At 46.1% G+C, this 27,077-nt stretch overlaps 1 protein-coding gene across 6 annotated transcripts in view; it reads right to left on the bottom strand.

The window, feature by feature from the left end:
• KDM2A (lysine demethylase 2A) overlaps window positions 1-27,077 on the bottom strand; it is a 601,751-nt gene that overhangs the window by 16,724 nt on the left and 557,950 nt on the right. For all 6 annotated transcript variants that reach the window (XM_050956089.1, XM_050956090.1, XM_050956085.1 and 3 more), the window contains 10 exons: window positions 24,943-25,081; window positions 22,973-23,051; window positions 20,879-20,925; window positions 20,255-20,433; window positions 18,632-18,738; window positions 17,850-17,943; window positions 10,976-11,129; window positions 7,881-7,996; window positions 6,749-6,875; window positions 5,153-5,553 (listed from right to left, as the gene is read on the bottom strand). In XM_050956089.1, the coding sequence (XP_050812046.1) occupies window positions 5,153-5,553; window positions 6,749-6,875; window positions 7,881-7,996; window positions 10,976-11,129; window positions 17,850-17,943; window positions 18,632-18,738; window positions 20,255-20,433; window positions 20,879-20,925; window positions 22,973-23,051; window positions 24,943-25,081 (1,443 nt within the window). The remainder of the gene's footprint in view (window positions 1-5,152; window positions 5,554-6,748; window positions 6,876-7,880; window positions 7,997-10,975; window positions 11,130-17,849; window positions 17,944-18,631; window positions 18,739-20,254; window positions 20,434-20,878; window positions 20,926-22,972; window positions 23,052-24,942; window positions 25,082-27,077) is intronic.

Here is a 27,077-nt window from a genome sequence, read left to right as displayed (position 1 = left end):
TAATTAGTGACTGCAGAGGTAACAGAAAATAGGTTGGTGAAGAGATATAGAGCAGTTCTGGGAAGCAGTCAGACTCTGCCATGAACAGTTAGCTCAGCTACACCCTTGCGGCAGCCAGACCAGAGAGATCTTGGATATGGGAACTTCAGATAGATTCCCTACCCTGAAGGGTGAACAATTTTTACTGCACCCAGGTCAATGGGGTCCCAATCCCAGCTGGGCCTCCAGGCACTACCAGAATATAAAAATTTACTACTGAAATTACTAAGAGGTCAAGACTTGGGCTTATGAACAATCTAATTCCAATGAGCAGGTAGTAGATAACACAGATTTCTCTGATGGCCCACTGAACAGCTATACCACTAAGAAACCAGGACCCCACTAAGACTTTGGGGAGCACTGGGTGTGGGAAGACCGAGGGACAAGGGTGACTGGAAAAAATGGGTGTGTAAGAAGCAGGTTAAGACCATAAAGCAGGGAGAGGGAGGGGAAGAAACCTCATTTATTGAGACCAGATGAGGCATAAACTAATGGCTGCCCTGTTGTTAACCCACAACTGCCAGCTTAGGTACCTCAAGAGGAACCAGATACACCTCTACCCCAATATAACGCCACCTGATATAACACAAATTTGGATATAACACGGTAAAGCAGCGCTCCAGGGGGGCGGGGCTGCGCACTCCAGCGGATCAAATCAAGTTCAATATAACGCGGTTTCACCTATAACGTAGTAAGATTTTTTGACTCCTGAGGACAGCATGATATCGAGGTAGAGGTGTATTAGCTATGCACCAGTAAGTGTTGCTCAGTTGCACAAGGCTTTGCATGATGGTCAGGAGGTAAGAGTGCTGCTGGATAAAGGGAGTTCTAAGAAGTTTGTTCTTTGCAAGAGATCTGGACCAAACTGCCATGTTCAGGTTGTATGTACGAGGACTGAGGGATTTATACAGCTCCTGAAGTACACATCACTGTTTTATGATGCAGGTTAAAGTAGGAACGCTCCCTTCCAATAGGGTATGAGGACAAAGTTTTCCAGTTCTCACAGGCCTTCTTAGTGAAACCATTACAGTTTGCGTAGTGATTCAATCATGGGACAAGAAAGGAAAGACCCGGAATCACACCAAGAGGTTGTTGAGGAGCCAGGAAAAGCTAAAAAGCAAAGTCTTGGAGAAGAAGGTAAGGCATGATGAGATGAGGTTAAGAGAAAGATGAAGGTGGATGCAGTACAACCCTCTCAGTATTGAGGTTCTACGGTCAGATCTCACTCTTCAGCCTCTATACTCTCAAGTGGTGTAGAAGTCAGGGGTATACCAGTGAAGGTATAAACTATGTCCAAGTATGGGACCACAGATGAGTACATATCAGAATGGCCCACAAAAGGAAGAAGCCAGTAATCCCTAAAGCTTGTAGAGGAATGGTCCTAATGGTTTGACACACAATTCCATAGGCAGGACCCCTCTGCACCAACAAGAGGAAACCTAGGACAGGATGGCACTAAGATTTTATTGGCCCGATTTGTATCAACAAGTAGAGGAATGGATTCAAGCCCAGCCTGAAATTCCAGAAAGTTGCCTTCACTAAGAAAAAAAGGTGATTACACATCTTGTGATATTTCCAGTTGTAGGAGGTGTCACCTTCCCCCACGTAATGATGGATGCTACAAGACCCCTAGAATGCAGTTATTTGGATAACCAGTATCTAATGGTTGTTAATGACTACGTACCCAGAAGCTTTTCCCAAAGAAGATATTAAAAAGCCAGCCAGCAGGTGATGAGTGCATTTGTTCAACTGTTATCCAGGACATACCACAAACACCAGAAATGTCTGTACAGTGGCTACATAACCTTGGAAATGACAATTGGAAATAAAAGGGATTCAAATGCAGCCCTAGAGAAAGGTTTAAAAGATGCAGTGGGAATCTGTAAGTGCTACATGGGCAGTTTGGGATAGGTGACCGCTCATGTGCAAATACCTCAGGTATCTATAGCTTTTACTTTGTTCTATTATGTCTGACAGATGTGAGTACTGCTACACATTCTTAAAGAAACCTGGGAACCACAGCTAAGCCTGGAAAGCACAGCTAGTCAAGAGCTTCAGGTCAGTGACGGACTCTTCCAAATGAGCAAGCTGGCACAAGAACATTTTAAGGAAGCCCCCAGTTAGAGCGTAATGAGGAAGCAAAACCTACTAATACCAGGACAGACGGTTTTATTTATTAGACCTAGTCTACACTGCAGGAGGTGGGGAGAAATCGATCTAAGTTACGCTCCCCCGTTGACTCTGCCTGCGGCTCTTGCTGAGCTGGAGTACGGGAGTCTACGGGAGAGCACTTGGGGATCGATTTATCCCTGCTGGATCAATTGCTGCCCGCAGATCCGGCCAGTACTGAAGACATACCCTTAGTGTTGCAACAGAATAAGTTACTTGCAGAATGGGAAGGACAATATGTAAGTTTGAAGAAAGCAAGGCTGTTATCAGACACAGCTATCCCAGACAAATGCCAAGTGTGGTGAGAATATATCTTAACTCTCTCGGAGCAAAGCAATGAGCCAGACAAGGGTGGAGGATGGAGAAGATGTAAGATCTAGACAAGCTACTGTTACACCAGGAAGAACCTCATTTGAGCCACATCTCAGAGAACAAAAAACTGCAAAGGAAGACTGAGCACTACTAGTAGAAAGATCAGTCAGAAGAATATATCACCACTGTAGGACTCCACTCAGATACAGCAACAGTATCATTGTATTTCTGAAAAGATGGCTGCAGTTCTGCAGGAAGAAATACAAACCATGATGAATATGGGAGTTACTGAACCAACCGACAGCTAACAGGTAAGACTCACAGTACTGGTACCATAGAGGTGGGAAGGTCTTCAGGGATATTTGCAAATTAAACACAGTATCTAAGTCTCATTCATCCTTTATGCCATGTATTGAATTATGGAGGCATCAACAGCAACTCCAAAGATAAGGTTTGGTTCAATTTTGCTACATAAAGCAAAACCCCTTTGTTTTCCCTAAGTAATGGAGCGTATCTCATCCAAGTTCTCAGCACATAATCTGACAGTGACGATTTAATGTTGAGGATTTTACCAAATTGATCAAGAAATTTAATTATAATTTGTTTTAAATGGTCCCTTTAACTTTATTCATGTCTCAAACTTTTGGTAAAAAATTACTCTTTTAAGGTTAAAAGACGATTACCTTGCAGATTTTAAGGGCATTTAAGGGAAAGCTGACATTAAAGTTTTAGTCTGTTATTTTGATTTAACAATATTCACCTGAGCTGTTTTTTCCTCCATCATGTTTGTTGACTAGTATTTCTGATGACAAGTAGTTGCTCCAGAATCAAAGCTTTCATTTGAATAAGTTTCTAGCCCTCATGGCTGTGGAGAAAAAAAGTCTTGAAAATATGGACTGAGCTAATATAGGCAAGCTTCAAAGAGGTTTTTTCACAAGAGATGTGAACTTCCACAGAGATCCTAATTGGCTTAGGAGTTCTACTGCATGTTCTGGTCAGTCTGTACTCCTTTTCACCCAAAGTCCTTTCTGTTGATCTGCAAGGCATGATCCACCAGGTTTGTGGACTACAAAACCTAGGAAAGTGGCCAAGAAGTTCCTATACTCCTTCTGGAGCATCCATTAACTGATGTTTAGAATGTGCCTCATATGCCATGTAATTCACAAGATACGACATCAATTGTTGCAAGCTGTGAGGGGATCTAAAGGCAGTACACCTAATATTCAGATGGTAAGGATACCAGCAATATCCCTTATTCACGTCAAGAGTGCAGACACACCACTTTCACAACACTGTATTGTGTATCGGTTAAGGCTGCGACAACATACATGACAAAGCCACAAAAGCAAAAGAAAAAAAAAAGTTAAAACCATCCAATAGTACACTCCTCTATGCAGACACACCTCTCCACACACGTAACTACTATAAACCACAGCCGTGGCTCACTTCCCCAAAATGGAAGGAGCATGTTTTTCCTAAATTTTGTACAGAAGGAATGGGTGGGAATCTGGTCTACTTGTGCTGATGGCAGGAGTATGGGCAAAGCTTGGCTAGAAGGCTGGCAGTGCTACCTGTGCAGAGGTAAGGCTAAGTTTGCCTCTTCATCCGCTTCAGAAGGGACAGAGAGCATAACATAGGACTGGACAATGAGGAAGGGTGGGACAGGAACCCAGCCTTCTAATCTTGGTTTTAGGATCCAAAGCTGATATTTTGGGAAAAGAGTGGGCTGGAATTCCCTTCTTCCTTCAGTAATGCAAGGGTTAGAGACTTGACCCATGGTGACCATCTTCATAGGCCTGCCTATTGCAAAGCATGGTGGGATACAGGGTGAACCTGAGAAACATGCATATAACAATGCACCTAGCAAATTCTGCAAGAGATCATATATCCTGGGCAAATAACCAAACAAAAATACAACCAAATCCATCTGTACTGGGCAATGAGGAACAGAAGCAACTGTTCTGCTGACCACTAACAGCGGATTAAGGCTAGTATGGAGAATTCATTGTGCCATGAACAATCTTGCAGTGGCACCTGAAAATGGACCAAATGGGTCCTAAGATGATTTTTAGAACTTGCGTCCATGACGGCACCAGAAAAAACTGCCTTGGTAGAGACTGTTAGTCAGACTAGCATCTCTACACCCCTAAAGGAATCAAAATTAGGTTGGGTTCTGTTTTCCCTTTTGGGCCCAGAGACCCTCTAAACATCATTTGGTAGGTTGAATACCTACATTTTATCTCTGAAATATGAGTAAAGACCATCAGTCTCCACTGGAAAAGGGGGGAGACCAAGTTAGAGGGTAGCACATTTAGAATTAAATGAGCCGGAGGGGGGGTATAGCAGACTTTTGGGGCACCTCTCACAGAAAGTCACCAAGACAGAGTGGACTCAGTAATGGAAGGTGTAGTTTTACAACCATTGATAACTATGTGCCAGCTTAGATCATGTAGCCAGACCTCATGGTTTCAGGCACAAGCTGGTCAGCTGCAGGGGGAATTCCTCCCTAAGCCTCTCCTGCACTGCCCCCAACAAGCCAGGAGCATATTGGCATTCCTTGCTTTTGTATACAGACAATGGCAGGCAGTGAGATTGGGACTCCATGAAACAGAGGTTCTCAGCTCCTACATACCTTAACATCAGCAATGAGGGCGTCTTCATCCTCTATGCCTGTGGGGACACATTTCTTGTGCAGAGGCAGTGATTCCAGCTTGTCCACCAGGCAGCGTAGACCTTCCAGTTCGAACTGGGTCAGATGCACCTTCCTGTACTTGAAAGGACAGCTGCCATGGGGATCCCAGGCCTGACCGTTGTGGGAGCCCCGGCTGGAGTCAGAGGAGTCCATAGACAGAGTTCTCTTAAGGCCTGGCAGGCTCCTGCAGCTTCTGCTTAGTTCATCATAGTCTAGGTTGGCACCATTAGCCACAGGGCTTGTGAGGATTGATCGTCTGGTGACTGGGCGCCTGAGCTCTCTCCCTGCTGCATCGTCCTCTTCATCCATGTTCCCCGGCTCCAAGCCGCTCAACTCCATATCTGCCAGGAGGGTGAGGGCAAAGAGTAGAGAGTGAGAGGAGCAAAATCACAGGCCTGCCAAGCCGACTGCTTATAGGAGATTGAGGGTTTTCACCTTAATCATCTGAAGGAGACAGGAAGGGATCTCCCTCAATCACCAGAGAATGGCATGTAAAGCCAGGAAAACAAACAGCTGGACAGAGCAAGACACTGAATGGATACACCAGTGGGGCTGATCTAGAGTGACCACTGTGCAGAAGTGGCAGAAGAGTAACCTGATTTCCAATGAATGCCAAATATAAAGCATCCCTCCCCACCAAAGCCAAGAGAGGAGAAGGGCTGCAGATGCTGCTGGTCCTATAGCTGTCCCATTAACGTCACCTCTCTGTTCATTATTTCACCACACTCCACTGCTGGGGGAAGCTGATCAAATGGACAGAGTCACTCTGTAGAAGAGCAGGAATTTCAGAGCAGTAGGCTGCCATGAACTGACCATCTTATACTTCTAAAGAAAATACTCTGAAATCTGCAGGAGGAGCCGCCGCCACAGGACTTTTGCCTTTGTTGGAGCCCTTTGGGTAGAAGTTCGACCCCTGGAAATGCTACAGCTGTGATGAGAAGCATCCTGCAAATGATTTTCAGATCCCTTTTGAGAGCAAGGTCTCATACATCACCTTTTATTGGATTCCTAGCCCCAGCTATGTTGCGAGAGGCCCCTGCAACCATCAACATAAAAAACCTCACAGACACAGCAACTTAATCTAGCACGCCATAACGTTCTAGGCCACCGGAAATATTTTCCCCATCATCAGATGGAGCTGGCCCTTGAACACAGCAGCAGGGACTGAATCGCACCTTCCCATTCACTAGAGACTGCACACCACTACACTGGGCACGTACACGGTGACAATGTGGGCCAGATTATCTGCAGCTCTTTTGAGCAGAGATGGCGGGCCTAGCACTTCATGGGGTAAAGGAAAGCTCCAGGACAAACTGCTGCTTTTGACTCATTGATAAAACCATACCTCCTCCATCCTGTTTGCCCTCTCCCCACGGATTCCATTAACACAGCTAACAGGAAATATAGGAAGTGTGAAATTTAAGGAAGTGAACCTCCTGAACGCCCACCCCACTCTGCTGTATTGGCAGTGAGGGATGTGGAAGAAACTCCTCCAGTATGACAAGGAAGACATGGGGGCCAAGCAGCTGCTCTTACCCATGCTGAGTGATTCCTTCTGGAAGTCCTTGGTCAGGTGGGAGTGGCTGGTGATGCAGTAAACGTAGCGTTCCAGCACATACCAACACATCTCATAGTAGAAAGGGTAGCGAAACTTATTTGGGACCTGTCATGGGGTGAAAGAGACAAGACAGAGCCAAGGGAAGAGATCAGTTACACTCAACAGAAAAGCACAGTGATGGCACTCCAAGCACAGCTATCTTGGTCCCAGAATAAGCCTCCTGTGGGAGGTGGGAATTGCAGGTACATGCAACAGCATATACAGGGAGTGCTTCCAGCATCCTGACATTTCGTCTCATGGTCAGAAGCTGCCCAAAGGCAGTGCAGGCATAGCTCACTCCCAGGCCATTCACATTCTATTCTTGTTTAGGGTCTTAGATCTGTGCTACATTTAACATCAAACAAAACCCTCCCACATTGTTGCAGGGATAGTAGCAAGGCAAGCACACTACACAACATCTTAGCTGCGAGTACCACACTTTGATCTCAAGCTAAAATCTAACTAAGTTACATGTTCTGAAGGATGCTTAAGAGAAGAGAAGGCTATTGTCAATAACAGTCTGCGTAGTGCTTTTGCAGCTTCATGTTAAGAGCTGCGCGCTATGCCTGGCAAGTCCTGAACCTAATTCACAGCAGTTAACTGGTGGGGATGTATCAGCCTGCAGTTCCCCAAGCACTCTCACTCAAGGTCACAAGAGGCCTTTGGCCTCATTAATCATCTCCGCCTGGTCAAAACTTAGCATAAGACTCCAAAGCAGCAGAGGAAGAAAAATGAAAATGCAGAAGCATCACATTTGAGTGACTCCAGTGACAAGTAATCTTCCTTTTCCTACAAAGAAGGGCTTGGAGAGCCCCACTCAGATTCACTGTACTCAATTCCCTGCTCCCCCTGGTTCTCCCCAACATGGAGCTGGATTAGAACCAGTGCCCTAGAAGTTAATACCCCATATCCCATCCTGCCCTGGTCCCAAACCAGTCAGTCCTCCCATTTTCTTAGACATAAGCTGGAGACGGACCCTTTTGGAAGCTTGGTAACCTGTATTTTTTGCCTTGCGTTGAGGTAGAGTCTCTGATTCAGAGGTCACCTTCAGGGCCTCCTGATGGTCCTTACCCGTGTGCGGTCTTCAATGTTGTAGATTCGTAGTTGCATGGGGATGTTGAAGCTGTGCAGGAAGTTGCCCCCAAAAACCAAAGTGTCAGTGGGAGTGTACACAGCATGGATCCAACCTGTCAGAGTAAGACAGTAAGCAATAATTTTAAATTGCAGTGGGAGAGGTCTAGGTTGGATATTAGAAAAACTATTTCACTAGAAGAGTGGCAAAGCACTGGAATGAGTCACCTAGGGTTTTTTTTTTTTTTTTTAAGGCCTGGCTTGACAAAGCCCTGGCTGGGATAATTTAGTTGGGTTGGTCCTGCTTTAAGCAGGGGGTTGGACTAGACCTCCTGAAGTCTTTTCCAACCCTAATCTTCTATGATTCTATGAAATGGAGAGTTCATAGACTAGCTCTGTCTAACAAATGCATGGTTGAAGCATCCTCACACACCATATTAATTTAAAATACCCCTCTAACTCTGAATCCAGCTGGCTGATCCCAACCCCCGGAAGGATGCGGACAGTGTGTGCCTGGCGGTGCTAATCCCAATCTTAGCTGCTACAGCCACCCCCACTCATGTATTTCTAAAATTTCTCATGTGTCACTCCCTTCCTTACCTCCAGCAGCACCTTCTCTCCCCTTTTCTACTTCTTCCTTGCATGTTAGTAAGATTAAACTCTTTGGGGCAGAGCCTGTCTGTATCTGCATGTCACCTAGCACACTCATGGTCTCAAAGAAACAGCAGGCAGTCTACCTCATGCATCCAGAAATTAAAGTGTTTCTGATCACATCCTACTGGAGAATCTAGTGTGATCTTGGTCATGGGTTTCCTCGGCTTGGATAGCTCGATAGATGCCTTTAACCAATCTGTTCCAGTGAAAGTTTCCAGTTCTCTGTTTTGCATGCAGGCCAGCTATAATAGACCCTAAGTCAAACAGGTCAGTGCCTTGAGAAAAAGCAGAGATGGGATATGCACTGTTTACTAAACCAGAAGATCTAGAATGCACAGATATGATCAGCAGCGATGCCTTCTAAACAGTGGTCTAATTCCTGATGCTCCCATCTTTTCCAAAAGTGCATGTAATTCTCATGCTTTCATACCATTAGTACTCTTCACTCTCACAGCTCTCCCCTTGCTAAAGGCCTTCCCACAACCAGCAGGGAGGAATTTACTTCCTTCCAAGCTGTGGCAGCCATGGTTCAGGGAAGTATTTATCTCCTCCTTTCCCCCTACCTTCCTATCATCCAATCTCTTAGGAAAGCCACCTCTGCAACATTTGTCCCTAACACTCCATATTCCTGCCACTCAGCTTTTTTATTCAGGTACACCTCTACCCCGATATAATGCTGTCCTTGGGAGCCAAAAAATCTTACAGCGTTATAGGTGAAGCCATGTTATATTGAACTTGCTTTGATCTGCCGGAGCGTGCAGCCCCTACTTCCCCTGCTTTACCGCATTATATCCGAATTTGTGTTATATCAGGTCACATTATATCGGGGTAGAGGTGTATCTTTAAGATCTGTTCTCTCCTTTAAAAAACCTCTCACTTACTATTTATTTGTAATCTTTGCTTTCACGAAAGCAGTGTTAGCTTTCCTCATCTCTCCAATCACCTCTTACAAACCATGCCCTTGACAAATTTCAGCATGGGTTTCACTGCAACAAGAGCCCTCTGAGACAACTTAGATGCTAGGCATTATGAGCACAGTTGAAGAAACCTGACATTTGGTATTGTCCATTCCTTGCCCCAGGAGGAAGCTGCATATGGTAATTTATGTGCTTTTATTAGTGAAGGCAGGCTAAAGTGTGCCTGGCATTTGGGACAAAGTAGTGACCCCTTGATCCTACAGGCATTCCATAGCCTTGGACCAGCTCTTGAGAAAGCTCTCTTGCTCAAACAAGCTTTGCCTTGCAGTAGACCATTCCATTTGCCAGCACAACCCAGCTGACTTAATTTTCAGGACATACCAGACTCAAATAATTAAGAGAGTCTTAAGATAAGTGTTCAGATCTATAGATTTCCACAAGGATCAATGCTTATCTTTCTGCTTTATCTACCTTTTCTCTGAGTTCTCTTCACCTTCTTTAACACTTACTTGGATCATATTCAGCGGTATGTTTAAGAACTCGACACTTTTCTGTTTATCCTCTGCCTGCCTTGGCAAAGAGTCTGAAGCTTTGTTTCAGCTCCCTTTAGCTGAATATCCCAATGTCTCAAAAGACAGAAGGGTTCCCTCTTGGACACACGGAACAACCTCAAAACCTGCTTCTCATTTATCTTCTCATCTGTTTAGAGCTCCCAAGTGCTTCCACAGTTCTTAGCCCTGGAACCATCCTTGGCTATGAACTCTTTTGCCACATGTTTGTTCTACAAGTCACTACACAGTTAGCCCTCGAAGTCTCAAGATCCTCTGACCTTCACTCCTGCAACTCCCATCTCAATGTTTCCAGCTCTCCAGATTCCAGCATCTGCCGGATGCTGCTGCCACCTTCTCACACATATAAAGCAAAGCAGTCACATTACTCGTTTCCTAAATACATGCACTCTCCTCCCCACACCTTTCATTACAGGACACAGGTCAAAAACTGTCCTCATTTTAGAAATGTCCACGGAGTTATTATAGCCAACCACACCCCCCCCCCCAACTCCCCTACCTTGCTTCCTCTATCAGGACTAGCTTCCATTTTGCACCTCCAATAGTTCCCACCAAGCACCTTCTCTTCAGCTTCTGCAATCTGGAAGAGCCTCTCTTTGTCCAGCTCATTTCAAATATTCAGCTGAACATATCTTTCTCCTCTGCCTATTACTAAATCTAAATAACAAAGCAGGGGTCAGTATCTAGTTAACTTGGTGATCTATTATGGGAGTTTGTATGAAAGATGCTAGAGAAAATAGAGGTGTATCATATTTTCCTCTCTCACAGAGACTTGCTATCCAGGAAGTTCAGAGAGAAATCACCCTGCTCTGAACTACCCTAATTTTACGGGTGTCCCCCCCAGAGATTCTTTTCCCCACTGCCTCAGACTTCCTGACCCCTAGAACAGATCATATTCCCTTCAAAGACAAGGACAAATGCACACTTCCAGGGTTCTCCCCCCAGCCCCTTATACCTGAGGGGATGACGAACGTGTAGCCCTGCTTGAGCTCAATTCGTTGACAGTCTGACACTTTGTCACCAAGAAAGATGTCCCCCTGTTTCCCTGACAGCAGCCAATTCTCGTAGAGCTCCAGGTTCTGGGGTGTTGGCGGGATCAGCCAGAAGATCTGCAAGGTTCATTGGGTAGAGATCCTTTAACGGTTGTGGACAAAACTCCCTTTACTCCTTTTCTATTATTTCTTTCAAGCACCAAACATCAAGCTCTTTCCACGCACAACAGGAGCCACACAAAGGATGGTTCTAACAGAACCATCAATAGTTATTCCCTTAGAGATACCAGCAACTAACAAGAGACTTCATATCAGAATGACGTGAGGAGTACTGCAAGCATCCAAGGTATGTGGAAATTCATCACCTTACAGGCAAACCAACGAGACAAGAATATAAAACCCACTGGAAATTCTAGATCCTTAGACATGCACAAGATGTATAGCAATGTTTTCTGAAGTGCAGTTCTACTATTGAAAACACCTATTAGCCTCTGTGTAGCCCTACAGTATACAAAGACAGTAACTCCTCGCTTAACGTTGTAGTTCTCTTCCCGAAAAATGCTACTTTATGCAAAACGATGTTTAGTGAATCCAATTTCCCCATAAGAACTAATGTAAACAGGGGTGGGGGGGTGGGGGTGTTAGGTTCCAGGGAAATTTTTCCAAAATGGCTCATTTTTGTGCACCTATAATAAACAGTAAGTTGCCTGTTACTACTGAACACCTTGGGATGACTTTCAAAGGCAAAGATGAGAGTTGTGTACCTTTCTGTGGCAGACAGATGCCTTAGCTTCCTTGGGTGTTAGAAGATCTCCCTCTTCCTGTACATGTCAAACTCCATAAAGTGTTGTGCATAATTAAAATAGTTTTTACAAAAAGCTGTCACAGATCTTTGGCATCCATGACACTGAGGCCTAGCCTATACTAGACAGGGTTAAAACCTCCCAGATGAGATAGCTTATGCCAGCAAAAAAAAGGTTTTTTGCTCATAGAGCCTATACTAGGGGTTGACAAACTATGGCCCACAGGCTGGAGCCGTTTTAAGCCAGCCCACAAGCCTCACCATGAGGCTCGGCCCCGCTCTGGCCGGAGGCCGTATCACACAGCTCCTGGAAGCCACGGCATGGCCCCACTCTGGCTCCTACGCACTTCAATGGCCCCCTCCAGTGCTCCAATGGGAGCTGCAGGGGCGGTGTCTGTAGATGGGGCAGCATGCAGAGCCGCATGCCAGCGCCTCTGCATAGGAGCTAGAGAAGTGACATGCCACTGCTTCTGGGAGCCGCTTGAGGTGAGTGCCACTCCGAGCCTGCACCCCTGAGCCTCTTCCCTCTGCCCCAGCCTTGATCCCCCTCCTGCTCTCCAAACCCCTCGATCCCAGCCTCCTACACCCCAAACTCCTCATCCCCATCCCCTCCCCAGAGCACTCACTTCCTCCTGCACCCCAACCCCAATTTTGTAAACATTCATGGCCAGCCATACAATTTCTATTCCCCGATGTGGCCCTCGGGCCAAGAAGTTTGCCCACCCCTGGCCTGTACCAAATTCCCTGAATGAAGTAAGCTATACTGGCAAAAGAACTTTGTCAGAATAATTGCATCTACTTTTTGGCTTTTATTAGCATAGTTGTTTCAGTTAGGGGTGTGATTTTTCCCCATATGTCCTTAACTGACATAGCTATGTCCGCAAAACTTTATAGCTTAGACCTGATCTGAGCCTCTCTTAAGCTGAAATATTGGCATTTTTTTGCACTGGTTTAAACTCAAAGAGTGCAAATTTGTGTGTCAACAATTCTTCAGCACTGTCTACGCTAGGGAAAATGGTGCATTATTAAAACATGATAGCTATCGTACATCCCAGAATGAAAAAAGTGAACATCATTCTTGCAACAGTTGTAAACAAGACACAAGGAGCAATTCTTCCACTATTCCACACTGGTAAGGTCTCAACTGGAACAGTGTGTCCAGTTCTGGACACCACATTTCAGGAAAGATGGATAAATTGGAGCAAGTCCCAAGGAGAGCAATAAAAATGGTTAAAGATCTAGTAAACATGAGGAAAGATTGAAAAACTTGGGTTGTTTAGTTTGGTGAAGAAAAGATGGAGAGGGGACATCATAACAGTTTTCAAGTACATAAAAGTTTGTTACAAGGCGGAGGGTGAAAAATTGTTCTCATTAACCTCAGAGAATGGGCTTAAATTGTAGCACGGGAGGTTTAGGTTTCCCATTAGGAAATACTTCCTGTCAGGATAGTTAAGCACTGGACAAAACTGCCTAGGAATCTTCTGGAAGCTCCATCACTTGAGGTTTTTAAGAACAGATTTGACAAACAGCTATCTAGTTATTACTTAGTCCTGCCTTGAGTGCCAAAGCTTGGACTAGATGACCTATCAAGGTCCTTTCCAGTCATACTTCTGTGATTCCACATTTTAAGTCCTAGTGTAGACAGGGTAAGATGGTACTTAACACGTATCAGGCAGAGTGCTGGCCCAGACAGATCTTGGGTCACATTGGGGCAGACAATTCCTACAGGAACCCAGAAGGGTTTAGCACAAGAAGCTAATATACGTTAAGTGTTAAGACCAGGCCTGAATCAAGCCAAAGACAAAATATAGTTTCAGGACCAAAAACCCCCCAAACATTTAAACACTTTCTATGCAAGATGAGTAGGCAGGGAGATCGATCATGCTAGGAAGATGCAGCAGCCACAGATTTGCTACAACACATTATGTAAGAGACTGCAGGAGCTGGGGGGATCCAGCTCTCTTTCAGGTGTGTCTGATTTCAGATGATATCTTAAGTCTGTGGTTCCAGACCTACAATTCCTTTAGAGACTGGTGTTGATGGGGTCAGAGCTCTGTGGGCTTCTCTGTGCATTTTACCAAGGACTAGATCCTCTGTGACAGAGTATAGACCAGGGATGAGACACAATGATGTTTGTACAGGGAAGAAAACCTGGATTATTCAGAGCAATTTTATATGCAGGAGTCCATCTAATGGATCAGCAGCAAAGAATCCTGTGGCACCTTATAACAGACGTTTTGGAGCATGAGCTTTCGTGGGTGAATACCCACTTCTTCAGATGCATGTGGTGGAAATTTCCAGGGGCAGGTATATATATGCTAGCAAGCAAGCTAGAGATAACGAGGTCAGTTCAATCAGGGAGGATGAGGCCCTGTTCTAGCAGTTGAGGTGTGAAAACCAAGAGAGGAGAAACTGGTTCTGTAGTTGGCAAGCCATTCACAGTCTTTGTTCAATCCTGAGCCGATGGTGTCAAATTTGCAGATGAACTGAAGCTCAGCAGTATCTCTTTGAAGTCTGGTCCTGAAGTTTTTTTGCTGCAGGATGGCCACCTTAAGGTCTGCAATAGTGTGGCCAGGGAGGTTGAAGTGCTCTCCTACAGGTTTTTGTATATTGCCATTCCTAATGTCTGATTTGTGTCCATTTATCCTTTTCCGTAGAGACTGTCCAGTTTGGCCGATGTACATAGCAGAGGGGCATTGCTGGCATATGATGGCGTATGTTACATTGGTGGATGTGCAGGTGAATGAACCAGTGATGGTGTGGCTGATCTGGTTAGGTCCTGTGATGGTGTCGCTGGTGTAGAGATGTGGGCAGAGTTGGCATCGAGGTTTGTTGCATGGATTGGTTCCTGAGCTAGAGTTATTATGGTGCGGTGTGCAGTTACTGGTGAGAATATGTTTCAGGTTGGCAGGTTGTCTGTGGGCAAGGACTGGCCTGCCACCCAAGGCCTGTGAAAGTGTGGGATCATTGTCCAGGATGGGTTGTAGATCCTTGATGATGCGTTGGAGGGGTTTTAGCTGGGGGCTGTATGTGATGGCCAGTGGAGTCCTGTTGGTTTCTTTCTTGGGTTTGTCTTGCAGTAGGAGGCTTCTGGGTACACGTCTGGCTCTGTTGATCTGTTTCCTTATTTCCTCGTGCGGTATTGTAGTTTTGAGAATGCTTGGTGGAGATTTTGTAGGTGTTGGTCTCTGTCTGAGGGGTTAGAGCAGATGCGGTTGTACCTCAGTGCTTGGCTGTAGACAATGGATCGTGTGATGTGTCTGGGATGGAAGCTGGAGGCATGAAGGTAGGCATAGCGGTCGGTAGGTTTTCGATATAGGGTGGTGTTAATGTGACCATCACTTATTTGCACCGTGGTGTCAAGACAGTGGACCTCCCGTGTAGATTGGTCCAGGCTGAGGTTGATGGTGGGGTGGAAGCTGTTGAAATCGTGGTGGAATTTTTCCAGAATCTCCTTCCCATGGGTCCAGATGATGAAGGTGTCAGCAATTTAGCGTAGGTAGAGAAGGGGCGTGAGTGGACGAGAGCTGAGGAAGCGTTGTTCCAGGTCGGCCATAAAGATATTGGCATATTGTGGAGCCATGCGGGTGCCCATAGCAGTGCCACTGATCTGGAGATATATATTGTCCTGGACCAATCTACACGGGAGGTCCACTTTCTTGACACCACGGTGCAAATAAGTGATGGTCACATTAACACCACCCTATATCGAAAACCTACCGACCGCTATGCCTACCTTCATGCCTCCAGCTTCCATCCCAGACACATCACACGATCCATTGTCTACAGCCAAGCACTGAGGTACAACCGCATCTGCTCTAACCCCTCAGACAGAGACCAACACCTACAAAATCTCCACCAAGCATTCTCAAAACTACAATACCCGCACGAGGAAATAAGGAAACAGATCAACAGAGCCAGACGTGTACCCAGAAGCCTCCTACTGCAAGACAAACCCAAGAAAGAAACCAACAGGACTCCACTGGCCATCACATACAGCCCCCAGCTAAAACCCCTCCAACGCATCATCAAGGATCTACAACCCATCCTGGACAATGATCCCACACTTTCACAGGCCTTGGGTGGCAGGCCAGTCCTTGCCCACAGACAACCTGCCAACCTGAAACATATTCTCACCAGTAACTGCACACCGCACCATAATAACTCTAGCTCAGGAACCAATCCATGCAACAAACCTCGATGCCAACTCTGCCCACATCTCTACACCAGCGACACCATCACAGGACCTAACCAGATCAGCCACACCATCACTGGTTCATTCACCTGCACATCCACCAATGTAACATACGCCATCATATGCCAGCAATGCCCCTCTGCTATGTACATCGGCCAAACTGGACAGTCTCTACGGAAAAGGATAAATGGACACAAATCAGACATTAGGAATGGCAATATACAAAAACCTGTAGGAGAGCACTTCAACCTCCCTGGCCACACTATTGCAGACCTTAAGGTGGCCATCCTGCAGCAAAAAAACTTCAGGACCAGACTTCAAAGAGAAACTGCTGAGCTTCAGTTCATCTGCAAATTTGACACCATCGGCTCAGGATTGAACAAAGACTGTGAATGGCTTGCCAACTACAGAACCAGTTTCTCCTCTCTTGGTTTTCACACCTCAACTGCTAGAACAGGGCCTCATCCTCCCTGATTGAACTGACCTCGTTATCTCTAGCTTGCTTGCTAGCATATATATACCTGCCCCTGGAAATTTCCACTACATGCATCTGAAGAAGTGGGTATTCACCCACGAAAGCTCATGCTCCAAAACGTCTGTTAGTCTATAAGGTGCCACAGGATTCTTTGCTGCTTTTACAGATCCAGACTAACACGGCTACCCCTCTGATACTTGACATCAAATGGATATGTCTTTCAGATATCAATAGCCCAGGAAAGATTTTCAACACTGAGTTTATGCATATAAAATTTTATGTATTGAAGTTTGTTTATGCTTTATAATTATGCTTGGGTAGTTCTTTATTATCGTGTTGCCTTGTACCTTTAAGTGTTACAAAAAGGTAACATTCTTGTTAATAAAGACAGCACAGTAGAACCTCAGAGTTATGAACTGACCAGTCAACCATATATCTCATCTGGAACCAAAAGTATGCAATCAGGCAGCAGCAGAGAAAAGAAAAAGCAAATACAGTACTGTGTTAAATGTAAACTACTAAAAAAAATAAAGGGAAAGTTAAAAAAATATGACAAGGTAAGGAAACCGTTTCTGTGCTTGTTTTATTGAAATTAAGATGGTTAAAAGCAGCATTCTTCTTTTGCGTAGTAAAATTTCAAAGCTGTACTAAGTCAATGTTCAGTTGGAAACTTTTGAAAGAACCACCATAATGTTTTGTACAGAGTTACAAACACTTCAGAGTTATGAATAACCTTCATTCTTGAGGTGTTCGTAACTTCTGTGCAGTTCATGTGTGTTGTTGTATTACAGTAGAACCTCAGAAGTCTAAACCAGTGGAAAGTCACATTAGGCTTTCAAAGACATCCCACAACCTTAATTGTAAATCATCAGAAATCTATTATGCAAAGTTGAGAGACTTAATGCTAACCAATCAGAGATGAGCCAGAGAAATTTGCATCCAAATCCATCCAAGCCTTGATGAAGTTTGACAGAGTTGGGTTCAGTTATAAGAAATGGACTAAAGCTGAGAAGCTCAGAGTTGGACAGGAGTTTCATATTCAAACCCATCACCACCCATCCTGAGCTCTGATCCTTATACTTTTAACCCATGTGTCACTTTAAGGGTACCTGTTTGCAATTTAAGATCTTTAGATAGCTGCACTTTTGAAAGCACTCCAGTTAGTCTTTGGGAACTCCAGATAGTCTCTACCGCTGGTCCCAGAATGCTGATAGTTATGTCACACCCACCATGGAACAGCATCCCAGTTTAGAGGTCAGATCTCTCCTGAAGGACACGGCTTTGTAAATTTAGCTCTACTTTGGTTGCACTCTAAAAACCAACATAAAACATTTTTAGCAGTCCTCACAGGGGCTGCCCTCATACCTTTCCCCCTCGGTGAATGTGGTACCATACGGAGGTGCCGCCAAAGTCCACATGGAAATCTGTGTAGCAGCCCTTAACACTCATCAGACAGTACCTAGCCAGAGACAGGAAGACGAGATGAGCAGGATGAAGGTGAGTAGCACATACCTCTGTTTATAAGCTGTCACTTGTGAAACCCCCAACAGCTGCAGCATACTCAAGGGATGTGGAGAGGCAAGATGGGGGTGGGTGGGTGCAGGGACAAATAGTGTTAGGCTCCAGGGAAATGCAGACTGAGCAGCATGTGAGTCTAAATACTACAGTGATAGATTGATGGCAATGGCAGGAGAGTTTATTTACATCAAGAAATCAAATACACAGGAGGAGCCGTAGCCCAGGCAGGAGAAGGAAGAGCTTCCCTCATCTTCCTCAAAGCTCTGGGATTCTAAAAGATCACTGAAGTCTATTGCCTAGTCTTGCTTGCTATGGCAGGACAGTAAACACTTGGCAACTTGTCCAATTCAACATGCTGTATTAGAATGACAAGCCAAGCAAGTTTTTACCAAATGCAACAAAGACAAATTTGTGCAACTCCTCCAGCCTCTGGACAGTTAACAGCTCTGCTGTTTTAATGGTATATACAAACAGTACCTGGGGGCAGCTACAGAGGGGAACAGACTCCCGCATCTCTCCTCAAAACCACGGTGCCTGCCACATTCAGTTTTACTTGTGTGATTGCCTCACTCCTTAGATCCATCAGAAGGAGGAGGAGCTGGGTACATGTGCTTCATGAGGTCACTTACTTTTGCACCTTGGGATACTGCATCTCCAGAATGGCATTTGTAGACTCCGTTTGACTCTCCTTTAGGTGTCTTGGCCACATGTTGTCAACCCAGTCAATCAAATCCACCTGCAACCAGAAAGGAATTAGGCCCAAGTCTCGGCAAGATGGTCCATGGCTCTTTTTGCATGCTTGAGTATTTCTAGGAGGTCCTGTGGCCAATCTGCAATGGCCAGGTAACAAAAATACAGGACTACTAAAGTAGAAATACTATTTATGGCTGTAGTGAGACTGCCTCCCAGGCATGATCACAGTCACAAGGATGACCAGGTGTCAGTTCCTAACCACTTTGCCACACTGCTACTTCAGGCTTGGGACTGGAATCCAGGATTTCATGCATTCCACAGCTGTGCAGAATCCAGCGTGCAGATCACCCTTGCCACAGAACTGTGCTCTGAAATCTAACTTACTTAAAACAAACTGTTTTAATTCTTACAGTTGCGTAGGAAATCTTCCAAATATGAATGACGAGTACGTAATACACCAGTGTCAGAGTCTGCAGAGAATCTGACACAATAGCTAAGGTATGAACCACTCTGCATTTATCTCAATGGGACCCTATCCTTAGGTTTATGAGTTAATTTAGTTGTCAGCATTCACTACTCCATCATATTAACATCATCCTGCTTGTGTGCTTCTCTTACATTCCCAACTGTTTTTTATATATTCTCAAGACCCCTCCCCACACTGCCTTTACGCAAGCTCCGCCCGCCCCCCACTTCAACCTCTACATAGTAATGGGCATTTGTAACACAAGATTCTGAAGCGCATGGAAGGTTTAAGAACAGCATAAATAATCTGATGGGATGCTGCCCTGACTGGGTTATTTTCATATGTCACGCAACAGAAGTATTACTTTGTAGCTTTGCTGGCAGTCCCACCTTTTACTTGACTGCCTGTGCTTCCCTCAAGATGCAGGAAGGGGTTCTACCAAACTTCACAGCAGTTCGGTGCACGCAACTGAATGCGTAAGCAGGCACTGGCTGGAAGAGAGCCACGGTCTTGTCAGGCAGTGGAACCAGCATAACAGGATGAGGTTGGGAGTCAGTGACCCAGTCCAGGGACTAAAACTTGGACTAGCTCAAATGTATCCTTTATTCAGACTTGGATGTGCTCTACCGTGTATCTGTTCTTGAACCCCTTCCAGCAGAGCAAGTTATTCCACTGCCTAGTTAACCGTCCTCATTAGGAACGGCTTACATTTCTCTCACCTGCAGGCTGTCACTCCGCAATGCAGCTTTGCCCCCCAACCTACCTCATTAACTACAAATAATTCTGCCTCCACAATGACTGTCTTGACGATTTAGATAGGATTACTGTGGCCTCCTCTGACAGAACAGCCTACCCATTCCTTTCTGCACTTCTCACCAGTTTAGCAAGGTCTGCAATGGGCAGGTGCTCAAAACCTACATAGCGCTCCAGCTGCTCTTTGGGGTTGGAGAAGCAGCAGCAACCCTGTCTGACCCCATAAGTATTGCAGGGAGGCCTCTGGTTGCTCTCTTCTTCAGTACAGAGGGACCAGGCTCAGTGCTCTACCTTTACCAAAATGAAAGGAAAGAGGGGAGAAGACAACAACTTTACTGACCGTAGCAGGTCTCTGCACCAGGTTCTCCAGCCTCGTATGACTGAACTCCAAGCTGATGACATTATACAATTTCTCCCGCTCCTCCTCTGGGGTCTCATAGTAGCGTGCCCACTGTGCCATGGACATCTCAATGTCCCTTTGTGTGTTCACATCCATGACATCCACCATCCGCCGGCTCCCTGCCAGAGCAAAACAGATATCACTGCTGTGCACAAGGGGCTACTAAGAACAGACAAGTCAGGACACAAGAGGACAGGCCCTTTCAGAGGAATGAACTTGTAAGCCCCATCCATCTATGTGCAAGGCCAATCCCTCTCCTGCAGGAGTGTACCAAGGCCCTCGTCCTCATCCATACCAGGGCAACCAGGAACTGTTTAGAGTTTTCTGAACAAAGCCCATGGTTCAGCTACTCCTGTCACAGACTGGATTTCTTCTCAGGCAGCAAAAATCCTTGATTATTTGGACTGGAGGAGCTGTTAGAACCCAGCCAGCAATGTGTTAAGGGAGCCATAAAGACTGTTGTAGCTCATGGATTCGACAGTCTGAACTAGTCCCCTCCACCCCTTCTGAAAATCACCGTGGCCAGTTACTACCATGCCACAAGGCAGCAGGAGAGACACTTACCTACATATAGTCGCACGTCATTCACACTGAAGTCAGGATCTGGCATCCTGTAAGACAGACACTTAACTAAAACAAACCAGGGTCTCCACCACCACACCTCCTGTAGCCCTTGGCTTCATATAGGCATTTTAAAGGCTCCATCCCTCCACATTTGCCTTCCTCTCCCCTATAGAACGCTACATGCTTGCCCCTCCACCTTTGAGGGCAGCCAGGAGAGCCATGATAGTAGCACACAAACCAATGTGTGCAAACAGATTCTTCTATAAACTATAAATCCACTCAGGTGCCTCAACAGGCAAATGCTGGGCACAATTGTCACAAGGGGAGTAGTGGTAGTTTAGGAATAGGATAAATTATCACCAGCAAGTACACGCATTGTATGGAGGCTGTAGGAAAAGGTCAGTCTATACTTGAGAATCACTGGGCACGTCTACACTATGGACACTATAGCCACACAGCTTCCCCTATGCCACCGTAGCACAGACACTTCCTATAGCAGCCCAAGGGGTTTTCCAGGCGACGTACGTAATCTGTCTCCCCGAAAGGCAGCAGCTAGATCAACAGAAGAATTCTGCCGTTAACCTAGGGATTAGGTTGGCTCAACTACAGTGCTTAGTGGTGTGATTTTTTTCACACCCCTGAGCAATATAACTAGGTCAAACTAAATTTTAAAGTAAAATAAGCCTCAGATTTCATTTAAAAAGGTCGAAGTAATGGCCTGTCTATACTGGCGATGGGTATTGGTGCACCTACAGCAGTATAAGCCGCATCACACCGACGCAGCACATCTACCTTTGTGTTTGTACCGGTGTAGCTACAGTGGCATAAATATCTCCACTGCATGCAGGCACTAAGTCTCTAGCCTTCATGGTTAAAGAAAACCTTTCAAAGTGTGAACTGAATAATGCAGCAATATATGATACACCAGTCACGGTGTTTTATCTACACTGATCCAGTTAAAGTGGTAGAACCCCCACTAAGGTGGACTGTTATACTAGTACTAACGGGCTTTCATTGATATAGCTTGTTTCCAGCTTATTCCCAACAGGTAAAAAAAAATGTCATCCCCATAACTAGCAGACTCATACCAGTACTAAAAACTTTGAAGACTAGGCCTAAATTTGCAGGGAGTCTGAAACAATAGCTCTGAAGGGTGAACTGTCCCATTCATCTAAAAAAGGGGTTAATTTGAATGCCATCAGTGTTAGCTGATCACAGCATATAAGGAAGGAGGGATGAGCATGTTAAGCAGATCTGCACAGTTGTAAGTGACATCTCACTTGGCACCATGAAAGCACAGCACTTGGGAGAGTATCAGTTAATTCCCTCCACTCAAGTCAGGAAAGAGACATGCCCAAGGAACCTACCAGATCTCAGAGCAGCGCATTTAAGCCCCACTAAGGGAGAGCCAAACCCAAAACCTATATAGTGTGTTCATTATCATATTCTGAATGGTGCTAACCTATTGACTAGCCTCTCCCTTTAGCAAATCAGGCAGGCAAAAGCATCTTCACTTCACTGATTGACCCATTCTTGTAACTCTTGCCCAACTCATACTCTCTCAGACAGGGCTCATAAACCAAGCAACTGTCTTTGTTCTACATGCATCTGATGAAGTGGGTATTCACCCACGAAAGCTCATGCTCCAATACATGTTAGTCTTGCCACAGGACTCTTTGCTGCTTTTACAGATCCAGACTAACACGGCTATCCCTCTGATACTTGTCTTTGTTCTGTGCTGATACAGCACCTCGCACAATGTGGTCTGGCCCACTGCTGGGGATCCTAGGTGCTGCAATGATACAAATACAACCACCACCTCAGATGGGCGCCCAGTTAGAATAAGCATGTATGTCAAAAGCACAGTAAAAACAAGTTGGACACCGCACTGGGGCAGCTACCAGAATCTGCTTTCCCACAGTTGGACTAGATTTTGAACTGGGAACTCTTAGGAGAGCATCCACGGATACAACTTGGGATAGAAAGACCACCCTCAAGTGGAAAGGCCCTGACAGACTGCTAGGTTATTTCTGTAGTACAGCCAGTAGCCAGCTAGGCTAGAGTCACTCACCCTTCCATATCCTCAACACTTACTTTATTCCGAGCCCGTCAGAGTTCTTGAAAATCAAAGGGTCTCTCAGGCCACCCCGCTGGATGTACTCAACACTGAAGTCTGTCATGAGTGAGAGAGAAAAGGGGATGTATTAAGGGGAGGTTGCCAGCCACAGAGATATTGGGGACATTAACCAGGGAAGGGGCAGGTAGCATGAAGAATGGAAAGAAGAACTGGGCTCAACCATCCTCTCCTACAGAATTTCATCTCCAAGTACTGTCCTAATCAACTGTAGGCAGCCTGCCATAACCATGGGCCAGAGAGGCACAAGCAGGGCAGGGTATGTGGACCTCTATAGCTGAGTCAGACAAACAGGGAAAGAGAGTTGATCATTTCCCAAACAAACTCAATCAAGCAAAGGAGGCCTTAAAGCAACCAGTTAGACTTCCTCCTCTCTGAGAGCTCTGCATCTAGAGCCTAGCTCACATCAGCTGTGAGAGCATCAGGAATCCTAGTTTTCCATGATTTAAAAAAAAATTAAAAAAAATAAAAAAAACCCACCAAAATTCTCTGATAAAACACACAAAAGTCCATGTTTTCCCACGATTAAAATGAAACACTGAACTTAAGTTTCCTTAGCCACAATATATTTAGGTATCAGCTGAACACAAGGTTTTATTGATATATTTACAATTTTTAAGCTGACAGCCTGAGTCCTGCCCATTCTCCTGATTATCTGAATTTGATTATCCGATCTGGGACTTGGGCAAGTTAGATGGGATAACTGAGGTTCCACTATATGTTTTTATTTTTTCACAGAATATAAAAACTAAAGATTCTCTGTAAAAATGCAAATTCCATGTTTTCCCATGGCAAATGGATTTCTAGGATCCCCGGTGATCATAAGTAAGGCTAAAATTTTGTCATGGTTATTTTTAGTCACGGAGAGGTGAGGGGCAATAAACAAACATTTGTGGAAGCCATGACTTGTCTGTGACTTTTGCCACTGCAGCTCCATGGTTTCCCCTGCCACTGGGTGGCTGGGAGCTGCGAGGTTCTCTCCCCTCACCTCCCTGCAAGGCTGTCCCCAGCCGCTGGAACCCTGCAGGGGGACCCTGAGGAGGCTGTCACCTGTTGCTGAAACCCTGCCGGGGCCCCACTGACTGCTAGCTCCAGTCCCGCAGACCCAGGGGCTGAAGCAGAAAATGTAAGGGCAGTCTCTGGAAGTCATGGCTTCCGTGACTTCTTGACAATAATGTAGCCTTAATTATAGCTGTCACATGCAAGCTTACATTTGCCCCTCTAATTCTCTCTTTACCCCACCCTGCCTGGGTATGCAAAATTAGGGACCTAGCTCCTCTCTTACTCAGTATGTTTCAGGTGGAGGTTTGCTAGGGAGCAGCTTCAAAAGCCATTCTTAGGACTCAATTCCCAGCTGCTGGCTCACTGGCCAGAGAGCTGTGTGGGGTAGAGCTGAGACTTCACTTAGCATGTTCCACTCCATCTCCAAGCCACTTAACAGTGGCTACAGCAAGGTTTTTTTGGGGAGATGGGGTTGAAAGGCCACAGTTACTCTGCTGCATGTGCTAGGAAAGCAGAGCAGCTCAGAGAAGAGAAAGAATCAAGACAGACAGCAAAGGGGAAGAAGGCCCAAAACATCAGGGGGGCCAGGGGTGAAGGAAGGAGATAGAAAATAAAGGAAGAGGCGAATCTCTGGATTTAAATACCAGTACTTGTGTCACCACTGATCCAATTGGCAGCTAAAGAACTTAGCAGTGAGTTTTGTCCTCTAAGGCTCTGAGCACTGGGGAAGAGCTCCTCTCCTCCCACACATACATACACACACACACCCTACTAGGTAAGTAGTTCACAGTCCTCACTCCTGTGGTGGGGAGGACTGTGAAGGACACACACTGATCAGACAGTTTGTTCACAGGGGCACTTTTCCTACAGTGTTTCTCTCTAGAAACTTTGCAGTAGAGTGGGTGTGGGCAGTGGAGGGGGCACAGACCTTTGCCTTCCATAAAGAGGACGAAGTTGGCATTGAATTTGTTGGTGGAGAGTTTCTCCTCCAGGTCAAATGTTCTCTTTCCTTCAATTTCATCATCAGAGATGCCATCATCTTCATAGCGCCGCCTCATTGTGCCACGCTGCGGAGAGAACAAAGAGGAGGATGAGAACAGCTGTAGACAGTGCGAAGTAGCCAGCCGACTTCCTTTTCCAACGGTCACAATAACCCCAAATTAGATACCTGGATGCATTCCAGCTTCACAAAAACATCTAACCTGTGTTTTCAGAGGGCCTCACATTGCCTGACTGGTATTACATTGGAATGGAGCACCCCACCTTCCCAGGAAGGAGGAACAGCCATGTTAGCATGTCAACATGTTGTCCTGGTACTTTTCTGGGACATCTAACCACTGGATAACTGGTGCACACATTTATTCCCCAGTCCCTTTTGCTCAGGGAAAATCATCAACTATTGTGGTCAGTTTCCTGGATGCAGGCCATGCAAAAGAAAGAACAGCTAAGCAACCTCTGCCCCCACTACTAGAAACCATGTAGCTGTAACTCCATATTTGTTCCCCTCGCCGCCTATAAGCTCCCGCACTTTAGGCAAGATGGGGGACAGATGGGATTAGAATCACTAGCCCCACGTGTTGACCATATCTCAACTCACAAGGAAGGGAAGGGGTAGTGGTTCATGTGAAGTGAGGCCAGTGCCCCCGTCTGTCAATTTTCACCAAGAACATTAGCTGGGCTTTACAAACTCATCAGTATTTTGTCTTGAGGTGGGAAACAATTGTGTCTTTTGTACACTTAGATTCCAGCAGGCCTACCACATTATTGATTACACTGGGCATACAGAATGCAGGCACATTTTCATCTTCGGCCTTGTTGGCACAAAAGAGTAGTAACAGACAGAGAATAGGGGATACCAGTATAAAGATGCTTCTGAAACCACAGTGCTCTGCAAACAGATTTACAGCACCTGGAGCAATGGAAGTGGGATAGGTGGTAGGTGTTGAGGCTCATCCATGGGCACCTCTCCACAGGTTCAGATCTGACTTTCCATCCCAGCCATGTGAGCTGGGAAATAAGGGAGTAAAAGCAGTAACTCGCATGGGAAGAGCAAACCCCAGGAGATGCAAATCCCCCAGCAGGAGGCACTATCATCTCTTTGTCCAGAAGTGGTAATCAGAACAACTAGCTTAGATCCTGGACTCAATTTGCCATTTTACTTGACCTCCTTCCCCATCCCTCACACTCTCTTTGCTGCCAGCTTCACTCTCCCCAGCTTTTCCAGTCTCCCCAGACCACATGATGCATTATAAAGCCAGATCATAAACATAAAACCAGAACACTAAGCAGCTACAATTAACTTGCCAACCATCACCCTTATCATTGTAGGTTGTATCTTTCACCCTTGTTCTTCAGTCTTGTCTACTTAGACTAGAGGTGGGCAAACTATGGCCCATGGGCCACATCCGGCATGCAGGACCCTCCTGCCCAGCCCCTGAGCTCCTGGCCTGGGAGGCTAGCCCCTGCCCCATCCCTGCTGTTCCCCCTCCCCCCGCAGCCTCAGCTCACTGTGCCGCCAGTGCAATGCTCTGGGTGGTGGGGCCATGAGCTCCTGAGGCAGCACAGTTGCAGAGCCTGGCCTGATCCAGTGCTCTGTGCTGTGCAGTGGTGTGGTTGGCTCCAGCCGGGCAGCGCGGCTGTAGCACCGCCAGCCACCGCTGCTCCAGGCAGCACGGTAAGGGGGTGGGGTGGTCAGAGGGCAGAGGAGTTCAGGGGGAGGGAGTTGTCAGGGGGTGGGGAGGTGGATGAGGTCAGGATGGTCAGAGGGCAGGAAATAGGGGGGTTGTAACTCAAAAATTCCGGTTAACTAAAACGGAGGGAGTTTGGGTGCGGGAGGAAGCTTTGGGCAGAGGGTTGGGGGGCAGGAGGGGTTTCAGGGTGCCAGATCCAAGTGGCGCTCACCTCAGGCAGGTCCCTGAAAGCGGTGACATGTCTGCTGCTCTTAGGCAGAGGCGCAGCCAGGCAGCCCTGCATGCTGCCTCCACCCGCAAGCACCGCCTCCCGTTCCCAGCCAATGGGAGCTGCGGAGCCAGCACTTGGGGCAGTGCATGGAGCCCTCGTCGC

The sequence above is a fragment of the Gopherus flavomarginatus genome, chromosome 5, assembly GCF_025201925.1.
Source record: "Gopherus flavomarginatus isolate rGopFla2 chromosome 5, rGopFla2.mat.asm, whole genome shotgun sequence".
NCBI classification, from domain to species: domain Eukaryota; kingdom Metazoa; phylum Chordata; order Testudines; family Testudinidae; genus Gopherus; species Gopherus flavomarginatus.
This window is presented reverse-complemented; position numbering and strand designations above follow the sequence as displayed.